At 42.6% G+C, this 13,085-nt stretch overlaps 1 protein-coding gene across 2 annotated transcripts in view; it reads right to left on the bottom strand.

The window, feature by feature from the left end:
• Positions 1-13,085, bottom strand: part of LOC105197737 (heterogeneous nuclear ribonucleoprotein L) — a 163,764-nt gene continuing 150,679 nt past the window's right edge. For both annotated transcript variants that reach the window (XM_026131732.2, XM_011164248.3), the window contains one exon: positions 1-12,811. In XM_026131732.2, coding sequence (XP_025987517.1) covers positions 12,672-12,811 — 140 coding nt within the window. In that variant the 3' untranslated portion in view covers positions 1-12,671. The remainder of the gene's footprint in view (positions 12,812-13,085) is intronic.

The raw sequence follows: 13,085 nt of genomic DNA, 5'->3' as shown, positions 1-13,085 counted from the left end.
CTGGATATATATATATATATATTGAGTAGTATATGTTTTAATGATGTGACTCCATAATATGTCAATATGCACAGGTAAATATTCTTGTCATTATAATCGACGTGTTACAGTGTGTAATGTGATACGATAGTAGTCGGTTTATAGTATAACCACTTCTTCCCTTTCCTCTCGTATATATAATTAAGAACTTAAAATAACTCTAAAGAATAAACTACATCACTATATCGGCTAGCGACTATTTAGCGATAATAATAGCCTACCATGTCTTTTACTAGCGGCGCTCGATGAGTGTGTATATCGTTTCTTTTTATCATCTTTATTACTCTTTCCTCCCTCTTATATTTCTTTCCCCTAACCGTGACCTATCCCCTGTAAATTTGTCGCCTTCAATCCCAGAAGTAGCAAGTTCGTGCGAGAACCGCGAGGAAAGTTTCGTCGCAGCTTCCGACGTCGTTACTGCTCGAAATGCTTCGATATTAATTCTTACAGATGCAAACACGTGCAGACCGCAAACCTCGAGGTTTCCAGAAGGGAAATATCTCATCACAGCAATCACTATCGAAAGATAAAAGAAAACAAAAAGAATCTAGTAGCGCAATGTCCGTAAAGAAAGCTCGATACTTCTGGGATTAATGTTACCGATTCACGCTCGCTGCTTCGCCTCTATCGACCGCTCGAAAATGCATCTCCGTTGCGATTCCCGTGCAACGTTTCAGAAACTGCCTGAGGAAAATTCGCTTTTCATCCTGCGCTGCGCTTATTGCAAATCACGTCGATCTAATAAAAGTTTAAATTAATAAAAACCTGGATGAATCCCGCTAAGTGCGCCGAGATCTTAAGTGCTTCTAGAGACTTTAATGCGTGTTCTTCATGCATATTTAGCGCTGTTTAATGCAAAGTTTAACACTAAAGGTCTTAATTATCATGCTGAATTGTATCGAAACAAACTGGCAAACAGCTTTGTCGTCAAACAATTACGCCGTGGCTCGACAAGTTTGCAAATTATTGTTCTGAAATTCGCACAAGTGCATTATCAGAGGATGAAAGCGCATCGGCTCGTCAATGGGACAAACGGACGCGATAATTACACGGGCGATGACGTAAATCCGCGATACGACGAGAAGCGGCGTGATCGTCAAGTGTGTGTTCCTCGCGAACAGAGAATTTGTGAAGCAGATGATAGTTCTAGACACACATACAGGCGTCCCACATATACTCCTACAGCGTGTACACCGGTGTGATAGTTACATAAGAGTGAGTGAGAAGAGTACCCTCTCGTATTCGTAGAGATGTAATATAAGTTTATATAATATATAGATGTATATGTATAAATATATATATTTATATATGGATGTGCGTGGGTGTGGTAGTGGTAGTGGTAGTGGTAGTGGTAGTGGTAGTCGTAGTGGTGGTGGTGGTGGTGGTTGTGGCTGTGCTGTTGTGTTCAGTGTGTGACGGTATAATATGTGTATATATCTATATCTATAATTTCTGTTGCGAGCAGAGTTCAGAGTCGCAAAGCTCGTGTACATGCGATTTTGAATGTCGTTTCGGTCTTTCCCTCTCTTAAATTCTTTTTCTTATCGCTTCCCGCCGGCAGCGAGCGCCAGAGAGAAAGCGCGTGGTTTTTTTTCCGCGTTAACATACCTCTTTGCCGCCTATACTTTTTTTTAAATATTAATTCCGTTCGGCCATTTTTTTTCTATTCACTTTCTCGAGATTCGTCACGTGAAGGTGAGATGCTCTCTCGTAAAACGGCGCGTGCAGAGGGTAAAAATCGGATTAAAATTAAAACTGAATCGAAGCTATCAAATGTTCGACTTGGTGGGACAGTAATTCTTATTAAAAATTAATAAAATAATTTACCAACCTTTCGAACTTTAATAATAGAACTTAAATTGAGTTCAATATTTTGTAAACTTCTCAAAATAAACGTCTAGTTTCAATTATTTTGAAAAAGAAAAATGTCATATTAATTAAAAGTAATGAAAAATATAATAACGCACGTGTGATGTATGTGTGCATACGTTTATAGTTTCAAATATAAAGATAATGATTAATTTCAACCCGATTCGTGCCTCTATCGGATCTTTTAGCCAAACGTTTGTCACCCTCACGTGCGTATTTCACGTACGCGTTTCCGCTCTCATTCTCTCCCTCTCTCTCTCCCACAAAAGTAACCTTCTCTCTAATGGAGCTATTTCTATTTCTCGATGCACAAAACATGAGCAGATATCGTACATCCACGCTATCTGATCGCGTGAAAGAACAAAAGCTTCTATTAGGCTGCCTGGTTCGAAGGGGGATCGATTTCCGGGGGTGCGACAGAGTCGACGCGCATTTCGGCCCACCCCCGGAAAATCACGCTTTGGTCGAAAGGGTTAACAATTCCAGAACTAGATTTCAATACTTTATATTTCATGTCCAGTTTTTTTTTTTCTATATATATTCTCATATAGAATCTGTAGATATACATTCTTGGCAAATTCGAAAAAACTGATTCCAAAATAGGAACAGATCATTGTGCGAACTATGTATACAGGGTGCAATTTGTGAGAAACACACGTGTCGTGTCGTGTTCTGCTCGATACTATACACATCTCTTTTCTGTAATTTTGTTTTGTTCTTATTATCCTTCCTCTTTCCGTGTTGCCTGAATTCGTCTTTGCTTTTCATTCTCCCTCTTTCGTTCACTTTCGTTTTCTCTTTCGTTTCGGTATTTCTTTTTCATCTGAACGGTGGTACATTTGATAGGGTGCACAGGGCTGCTAGGCACAGATAATTGACTCGCAAATAACTCTTCAAACAACATTAGAGCGTACGACATACAAGTATTAATATACACATTACATCGTTATTTTTTTTGTTTTCGTTTTTAGGAGCAACCACATTATTGGCGCGTGTCCGTGTGTGAGTGTACGTGTCTCTCGTCGATCTGCGTACAAGCCTGTGCCGAGATGCTGCCTGATGCGTCATGCTCTCCCACGTTTTCGAATTTCCTTCCTTTTATCTCGCCTTTTTTCGATACTCGATATATCAGATAAAAATTTAAATCAATCACGATTCGGTCGGAAAATATACAGCAATACACGTTTTTCGTGTTAACAGATTCTTTTTCCCTTAAAAATAAAAATATTTCCAATGAAAAATATATGCGCATTGCTTTCAAAGTCAAGTCATCCAGAATGTCTTGTAATTTTTTTAAAAATTCTTAATTCTTTTTTATTTTATTTTTTTTTGTAAAGTGATGTTGATATACAGGGGACTCAAACCACATCTTTCACTCGAAAATTCCCGAACGCGTATGTACACAGCAATCGGTAGAAGAGATCTTTTGAAGTTGAAAATTCAAATGTAGTTCTCACAATACCTTTTTATATTGCGAGACCAACCTTTTGGAAAGTGAAAGAAATTTAAATACGTGATAAGAGCACGTCCATCGGGCACCATTATTGCACGTCATTGTACCTCTCACCGTCGAGCGCGTGCGTGTACGTGTCTTTTGGTGTGAATAGATCGTTTTCCACGACGTGGCTTACGATATCTACGGCGCGCTGCGGCACGACAGGCTATTATGGACGGTCAATGCTTGATTGACACGGCCAGGCTCGAAATTATGGTCCATACATTGAACGCCGTGTGACGATCGGGCATGTTCCTTGTATGAGCAACCAAATCGAATCTGGCTCCGAGAGGACCGACGCGTCGCGAATTTCCACCCAGCTCGGCGGAACCTCCGCTGCTTCTCACGATCGCCTTTCCGTGTCGGACTTAATTAAATTAATTAAATGCAAGCTTTCCGGAACAGGAGTTTGCTAACTTGTTTGATCTAAGTGTCTCTCGCATCCGTACCAATTTCTCTGGCGTCCCCGGATGCAATGACACACCGCGACTCGTGTCAATCGGCGGCGGGGCGAATGAGTAAAGGAGTTAGCTGCGAGATTTAAAATTCAATTGGTAATCACGGTAGCGTGCCTTGATCTCCTGTGCGAGTTAAATTCGATCAACGTGAACGGTGTCGAATAATTCGACGCGTTATAAAACTGATACTACATGTGACGCAATATTAATCTTCAATTCACGATCGCAAATTAAAATCCGCCTTGTCTAGCGATAAATCACTCGATCATTTTTCGCTCAAGTAAAACGCGTCAAAATTTTAAAAGCTCATCGCGTTAAAAAAAAAAAAATTTGACGAAAAATGAAACCCATTGTTTCATGAAATATCGCTACAAGCTCGCATCTCGAGCGTCGCGATGCAGGAGGAGATATACTCTTTCAAATAAAACATCGACTATCTTTCGCGACGTGATCTAAGAAAGTAAACTCGAGTAAAATGTCGAGGATCAAGCAAACAATTTTGGCTTTGCAACAGTATGAAAATGAAGATTTTGTTACGTGATAAAAAAAAAAGCGTCGTTCGCTGAACGCTCATCGACAAACAATTTATCAACAATCATTATCGCGCGATCGATCTAACGATCGTGAATTGCGATCCCGCGGCATTGGCGATCCAGCGTTGGACTATCCTGACGCAGCGGCTGCGGGTCTCGTGTTCCCCGTCGCGTCGTGGTATAAACTGGTGTCGTGTGCGAGTGGGTGGATGTGTATGCTGGTGATGCACATGATCGATGCGTTATAATAATGTGTATACGTGTACACACAGTCAACAAATCTTATTACATCTAATTTGTCTTTTTTTCACGCAGCGATGGGAAGACAGAGCTTAGAGACCGTTCCGGCTCCGATGTACAATAACGAGGTGGGAAAGTTGGACGAGAATGGATAAAACGGGTGTAGGATGGTGGGCGCGAGGGGAAGGGTGGAGCGGGGAGTAAGGGACAAAGTGATCGATAATCGGCGTGCCTCTAATTTTCATTCGGGACGTCGAGAAAGGCGAGAAGGGAGACGTGGAAGGGGACACACCGAAGGGGAGGACACTTAGAAACATTGATATGGCGCATGGTAGTGCTCGGGGATGTCTAGAACCTGATATGTAGGAGCAGGTATATGTCACCGGTAATACTTGGGTTCGTTGGGGATCGCTAGAAAGGCTACACTGCGCTTTGACTTGTTTTGTACGATCTATCGCGCGCCCGAGAGGATCCGATTTGAAACGGAAATTGCACAATTCGTAGAGCTGCGTTAATAGAAATAAAATTTACGTAACTTGAATACAATATTTATATATAATTTAAGATTGTATCAAACAATTAAAATAAATTAGGTCTATTAGAAGACTGTTGTAGAACAGATAATTTTGCAAGCGCACTGTTTCTACGAGATAGATTTATATTTTAAAAGATAATGATATTATATGATTCGATGAATTGCTTCGATGCAAATTAATCACGTCAGAAAGAATGCAACTTAAAAATTCTGTTCTATTAATTGCATTTTTGTTCCGTCTATTCCGTTCCGACTTAAATTAATCACATAGGATCAATACGAATCTTTTTGCCATTTATTTTTTTCAGAGATCCGTCAGACATACGTTGCCAATTTTGCAGATTATAATTATTTAAAGTGTCAAGAGAGAAAATGAGATTTCTCTTTGTTTCAATCGATAAATTTACAAAGTTGGAAAATTCATGAGTAAAATAAATTCGATTGCTTTATAACGAGAGAAAAGAATCGATCGATCGGAGAAACTAACTTACGGAACTCTTTCTTCGCGTACAAAAGAAATCAAAGCGCATCGGTATTAATATCCTTTCGCAATACCATTAATTAATAACAATATTAACGATATGTACCTACGCTGCATTAACTACCTAAATATCTAACTAACGAGCATTAACCTAACGCCTTAAACGCAACGTCCATTTAACATACTTATTCAGCCCTCAGGCTTTCGCAACGCGGCCGCGGGCCATAAATAATCATAACACTAATAATAAGGATAATGATAATTACATTATCAATAATTAATCAATTAATTTTTCATGCGATTGCAAATATATACATATAGATGGGATATGTATTAGTAAGATCTAGAACCAGTTATTATCCATAGGTTGCTCTCAAAGTTACAATTAATTATCGACACAGATGGCTCATCTTTACAACCTCGAGTTCGGTGTTACGGTGTCTATATGCATGTATGTATGTATGCGTGTACGCACGTGTATCTGTGTGAAGTAACATGTAGTCGTGCTTACATACACAGTGCTATGTATACCTTTCTACCTGGAATACTGTACCGTTTTACAGGATTACTACGAGCTACCAAATTACAATTTGATTTTGTACACGTTTAGAACCTGTTCACCAGAAGATGTGTCCGCGAGATCGTCCCGGACTATTGTATTACGCGATGTATATTTATTTACTCCGCGATTATTAACGCGTCGATTACGTTTCTCGTCCACCGATGTGTTAAATTTAATTAGATCCACTATATAAGCGTGACACTTAGCGCGAGAGAGAGAGTATCGCGAACTTACTTGTAGGGGGTCCTTTTCGTACCAAAAAAAAAAAAGAGTAAGCTATGTACATCTATTCGTCCCCTAAAAAGTGACGCGCGATTAATCTTACATCGTAAACGTGTGTCTTTTCTATGTCTATCTACGTGCCACTCCTTTCCCCCTTTCAACCCCTTTCAACTGCAGCGGCAGGCTCCCGAGGATTACATCTAGAACGTTACGCCCTCGACTGTAATTTCTTGTGACCTTGTTTCTCGCTCCGAACAATCAGATGTGTCCCTAGAACAATGCTTTTTTTTCTTTTCCTTTTTAAAGTAAACGTTATAAACAAATTTACATCCTGTTTCATCAGCAAGATTAAATTTCTCGATGGTGACTACGCGAAAATGCAAGTTCGGGGGAGTAACACGTTACAGAACGACCAAATATCTTCATGGTGTCGCCGTTCACGGGCACATCTGTCGTCGTTTCCCCGATCGTAACTCCTTCGATACGGCGCGCAATTACGATACGATCGATACGATCTCCTGGGGATTCTGCGGCGTCAGTTCTCTTACACCGTCGTAGGTGCTCCGGTCGAGGGTTGATATGCAAGCCGTGAGCTTCTCGCCCCCACCCCCCCCCCTTTTCACGCGAGGCTCGTCATCTTCTGATGCACAGTACTCGAAATGATATATGTATATATAATATATTCGTTTACTTTTATGTGTTATGTATCTGTTTAGATTTAACCCCCTTCCACCCGGCCAATCAATCTCTATCGCATCAAGCGGCTATTTTTAGGGAATTTTCCGCGGACTAAGAAACTGCCTAAATATCCTCGCTTTCATCTTCTTTTCCGGACTAATTTTACAGTCCGCGTTTGACGCGGACATCAGCCTCATCTACAACGTCTAGAATTCGGTTCTCGATTTTTCTTTTTTTTTCCTTTTTATTTTAATGTTCTAATTACCTTTGGCACACACGTGGAAAAGGGTTAAATATAAAGGTCGTCGAACGTGGGGGGAGGACGGGAGGAGAGGGGGGGACTCCAAATCCCGTTTGCGCGTTTTCGCGCCGGATCGAAAATGCGGCGACCGGGACGAGCGTGTTAAGCGAGCGTTCGTTGTAAATACGTTCTACGTACGTTTCTTACTTTACCGGAGTTTTAGCGCGCGGGTAAAGTGTCAGAAAATAAGCGACAGTCTGATTATGCGTGCTCGATCCCTCGATTTAGCGCGCGATCTTCTCTTACGACGCACCCGTTAAACTTGCAACGGGATTCTCATCGTAAGAGAATGTCGCTCCGTCGAGATGCCGCAGAAAATGATACACAGCTGCTACGTAATTCCTCGAAATCGAAAATGCGTTTCTTTCTCTTTCTCGTATAAAAAAAAAACAGAGCGAACTTTCTGTGGAAACAAATCTATTTAATCTATTGGAAAAAAATCTGATTGCTCTTGTAATCTCTTTTTCTTTCTTCTTTTTCTACCAATTTATTGTATTTTTTTAAAAAAATAAATCCATGTCAAATGTCAAAAAAAGCAAGTAAAAGTAATGAAACGTCTATTAATGAAAATTACACGAAAAATTTTTGAATATTGCATGAAATAAGAGAAAAGCATGGCTTGTTCGCGCGAATAGTAATGAATGAATAAAAATAATTGCTTAATTTTTTCCGAGTAATGTGAGTAAGACAAAATTCTTTTAAGAAATAAAACTCGAAGGAAATTTACATTGCTCAAAATGTCTGAAATTAGAATAGAATGAATTTCTTACTCGCAAAAGCGATTTTGAGAAATTACATGACAGGATGATATCTCATCTCGAATATTCATCCATCGAGTGAGTATCGAGCACGCAGCGACATACACTCTTGATTTAAACGCCATGCTCCGCATCACATAAATATATATATGTATATGTATTTTATATATTTATCTACAAAATTGTATGTGATATGGTTACACGTCCTAAACTGCTTAGAGACTAACGCCTTAGGTCCTGTTTTACTAAATCAAAACTTCGAGAGAAGGGCTTCTCGGATAAAACGTGATGTGTACTTTCTACGGGCGACTTAAATTTTACACATAATTACAGAATAATATTAATAATAAAAATAGAAGAATGTGATGTAAAACAACTTTTCGCTTTACCCCGGAAAGGAATAGGTATTATCTCCGGGGATCCCCGTGATAAAATAATATATATATATGTATGTGTATGTATATATATATATATATATATATATATATATATATATATATATATATATATATATCGTTGAAACGCGAACGCAACTGTGAGTCCAAGTGATAACGAAACGACGGACGCGACGCGCGGTGAACTGACGCGCGTCGCTTTAGCTTAGTACCTCTTGTTTGTTCTCTTTATTCCTTTTGCTCTCGCATTCACGCGTTTCTCCCCGCGTCGATACGTCGTCTCTTGTATGATCGACAACAGTTTCAGTGTCCTCTTCGCCGTCAGCGAAAATCATCGCGGAGGATCGTCCCCGCGCGCATTTGCACGGCCGAAGCCCCTGTTTTTTTTTTTTTTTTTTAACGGTACACACAACTTATTCCCTAATGTCGTATTGTAACAAATATTGCCTCGAATATAAACTTTATATCCTTATTTAAATTATATCTCATTTGCATTAGGTCTCTCTTTCTTTCTCTATCTCTCCCACTCTTTCGCTCCCTCTCGCTCTTTCTCTCTCTCTCTCTCTCTCTCTCTCTCTCTCACGGACAATGGACAAAACGGCGGGTTGATATTCACGCATCTCTCAAGGGCGCGCGCGTTTCGGCCCTTATTATCTTACGTTACGTATGGCCGAGAAGTCAAAGAGTCTATTTATTTATTTTAGTTTAGTAGTAGTCGTTTGGTTCGCTTCGCAAAATTTGTTCGGAGATCTAAAACCATTCTTATAAAAACGCCCCTCGGCCCGACAAAATATTACCGAGGGACACTAATATATTGTGTGTTGTGTCGTCGACTTCATTGTTCTCTTTTATTATCGTGTGTACGTGTTTTTTTATTCTTTTTTTTTTGCTTCGATAATATAAAATTCTCAATTCGCATCCGCGATCTGATCAAAAGTGTACAAGTGCCACGCGGCACGCTCATTCGAGCGTGCGAGCACCGATACGTGTCGTCTCGTCGCAACCTGAACACTACAGCTTCAAGTGAAGGATGGAGGGAAGGGGGGTGAGCCGGGGATTCCTTCGTTTGGATTCGATTGGAGAAGCGGAGGTGTGATTGAGGATAGTGGATTTAATCCTCTTAATTGGTAGCAGTCTAGACGACTTTATTGTTAACGTTATGGAGCAACGTTTAGGACCCGCGAGAAGCTCCGCGCGACCTAACCAAGGAGGCAGTCCAGAGACTTTCGCGTTGCCGCCCGGCGTAAAAAATCACTGATGAACAATCACGTTCGCTCTTAGGGATTAACTCTTATCCGGGTAACCGGAATCGACAGAATTTCATTCTTACGAATAAAACTTGTTTTTTTTTCTGCGAAGAAAATCATTGGCTCGTTTTCTCAATTAAAAGTGTCGTTTAAAAAAATGGCGATGCTTTATTTTTTCTTATGTCAAATTATAAAGATCTAAAGCTATAACGCAACAAAGTTTAAATTAAGTCAAAAGAATATAAGAATGCACTTATTAAATAGATATTATTTTACGTAACAATTATTGATAAATATAATTGATAAATTATTCGTTTTCCTTCTGATTTTCTTATTTTGAATCGCAGCAAGTTACGTTTACATTATAATCAAAATAATATTTCCGATTAGATTTGATGATTTAAACAACCGCCTGGTGCAATAACATGTAAACCACAAAAGCAAAAGCAATGTAAATCTTAGCTTAAATTTGTTTATAAATTCGATTATGGCCCCAATTAAAAATCCTCGTCTTCCTTAGCGATAATAGTTTAAGGAATAAGTTTGTAAACCGTAGAGAAGAACTGCGTGCAAAAGTTGCTCTATGTGAATTACAATGTTGTTGCAGCAACCTTTTGGTCATTTGAAATATCGCTACGTTTGTCAAAGAGTTTTGATAGAAAATAGTTATTTGCATTATAAAATCAGGTTATCCGGATGAGTGTTAAAATATAAAGATTAAAAAACGGATATACAGATAAACAGTAGGTGAGGAGAACATTGCCGCGCGATGCTCGCCGCGGGCCGAGCTCATCACGACGATGGAGCAGCGCGTTATCAGTGTGACACTCAAAGCGGAGTTGGCTGCGTTCTCGCAGGCCGCTCAGTATTTGGATCACGATTGATTCAGATCATTCCTCTGAGCACCCCTAAAATTCTATTCCCATTTTTTTAATAAGTGGTCGCTGAGAAATCTCCGGTTCTTCGTTTATTGGATCCCACAGAGTATGGTCGTCGAGGAGCGCGTGGCTCGGCTTCAGAACAAATGTCGTGGCATCGTTGGCGCGGGCGCGCGGGCGCGCGCGCGAACGACGCCGTGAGTTTTGGGTGAGTCGACGCGTGAGACGCGAGCGAACGAACGAGATAGCGTCTCGTCTCGCGGTCGCGACGCCATATATATGTCCGGACTTCGCGGAAGCAGCGCCCACCTGTCTGCTTCGCGAGTAATCACGAGGGATTCCGCACTTTTCGCACTCGGCACGGCTTCCAGTTTTCTCGAATCGCGCTCTTCCGAGAGGATTTCCTCGATCTTCTCAGCTGCCCCTTCTTCTGAGAGGTTCGATCCTCCTCGGGCGATTCTACCCGCACCAAACAAGTCGGACCGTCCTCGATTTCACTATCACCAAAGAGATCTACTGGTGCATGGTACCTTTCTGACGGCCATCAGAAAACAGATTCCTCTTTCATTCCGCGAAGGCTCTATCATCTCTCGACCATTCCTCTTCCGATAGATCGTATTTTTAACTCTCTTCCGGGAGATGTCTTCAAACTTCTCCGAACGATTTCTCTTCCGAAGGAGCTAAACTTCCCGCGAAGGCATTGCCTCTTTCCCCGAGACAGCTTCAATATCCTCGAGCCTTCCATCTCTCCTTCAATCTCTCTCCCCTTAACTAATGGAGTGGTATCGTTTTCTCTCGACCAACAAGTTTCTATTCCCTTTAGACCGTTTTCATCCAAACCGTTTCTCTCTCGTGAGGCGATTCACAGACACACAACCTTCCTCGGGACGGTCCTCAATTTTTTTTTTTTTTTCAAAAAAATTCTTTAACCACACTGACGCGCCGATTCGTCGAACGACAAATTTTTTACGAAAATCGCGTGCATGGTTCCTCGCGAAACGTACCGATTTACTTCCAAGCCCTTTGATATGTATGCGCGTAGCGGAGGCCGCTGGTCTCCGAGCTATTTACAGAGGTCTCCAAAATTGGAACGCGGCGTGTCGTACGTCTCGCCTTACCCCGCGCGAGACACCGCGAAAATCGTGACCAGCCGGCCGCGAAGGATTCCCTGTGTGACTCGAACAGCACACGCCGACGCTACTTTGCCGCGACGACGTTCCCTCCAACGACGGCGACGGCGACGGCGACGGCGACGGCGACGTGTCGTTGCACTTATATCCCACCTCTCGTCGTACGCGCAGAGTTCCGTGTCCGATCCGCGTTGACAACGTGTCTCTAGCGGAACACGGTACTATTAGGCGTCGAGTTACACACCCGTACCGTCGAAAACTTCCAAGCCTTCGACCGCGACGGGTTGGATGAAGATGACTCCGAGAGAGAGAGAGACGCGTCCAAGAATACACGCGACCCTTTCGCGAACCCGGCGAGACCTCGACGGACAGTTGCGGAAAACCGACCGGTCGTCTCTCTGTCTGTCTGTCGCGTTCGATCGAAAATAAACACGGTCGCGACACGGTCGTAACGTTTCTCCTTCACTGCGGCTACTACCTGTCCCGGGTAGCATTTTTCTCGTCCACGGAGAGTCCATCCTCGGCCTCGGATCTCGCGTGCGTTCGTCTCACCCATCCGACGTGTCGTGACGGGCCCGCCATATCAGTAGGGCCAGAAGGTTGGCAACGGGGGCGGGGGCGGTGGTGGCACGGTCGGATAGAGGGTCGGGGTGGCTATCAGGAGACAAGTGGGTGGCGGCAGGGGTGGCGGTACTGGTGGCGGCGGCGGTAGGACTGGGGACAGCGTTATCGCTGCGGCTGCGGGGTGCAGGGCCGTGCCCGCCGTCGCGGGGGCACACAACGGGTGCAGGGCGGCGAGTGAGGGGCGCTGGCGCTGACGCTGACGCTGCTGGCCCTGGACCTCGCCGTTCTATTCCGAGTCCTGCTGCATTTTGACGTGGCCATTACCAGCGGAATTGCTCGACCCGCTGCCGCTGCTGGGCGGGAAGCTCGTGGGTATGGTGCGCGACGACGAGAAACAGAGCTTCATGATGTAGGGGAACTTGCCGTCTGTAACAGACAAGCGCGGCGAGGGGACCGCCTTGTAATATTTCGCCGCCAAACTCGCTTAGCGAGGGGACTGTCGTCCGTGTCAAACGTGCCGTTTCTCACTTTCAACTTCCTAGAGTTTCACATCTTTCGCTGTCTAGTCGAATCGCCTCGGAAAACTGGCTCTTTAGATCACTTCCCTACGCTATCGTCCTAATCGTTACTACGATGTTACGTCGATCCTAACTCTCAACACGTGTATGCTTTGATTATCGAGAACTTGATTGAAAAGTTG

This window comes from Solenopsis invicta, chromosome 10, assembly GCF_016802725.1.
Source record: "Solenopsis invicta isolate M01_SB chromosome 10, UNIL_Sinv_3.0, whole genome shotgun sequence".
Classification (NCBI taxonomy): domain Eukaryota; kingdom Metazoa; phylum Arthropoda; class Insecta; order Hymenoptera; family Formicidae; genus Solenopsis; species Solenopsis invicta.
The sequence above is the reverse complement of the archived record's forward strand: the minus strand, read 5'-3'. Positions and strand labels throughout refer to the sequence as shown.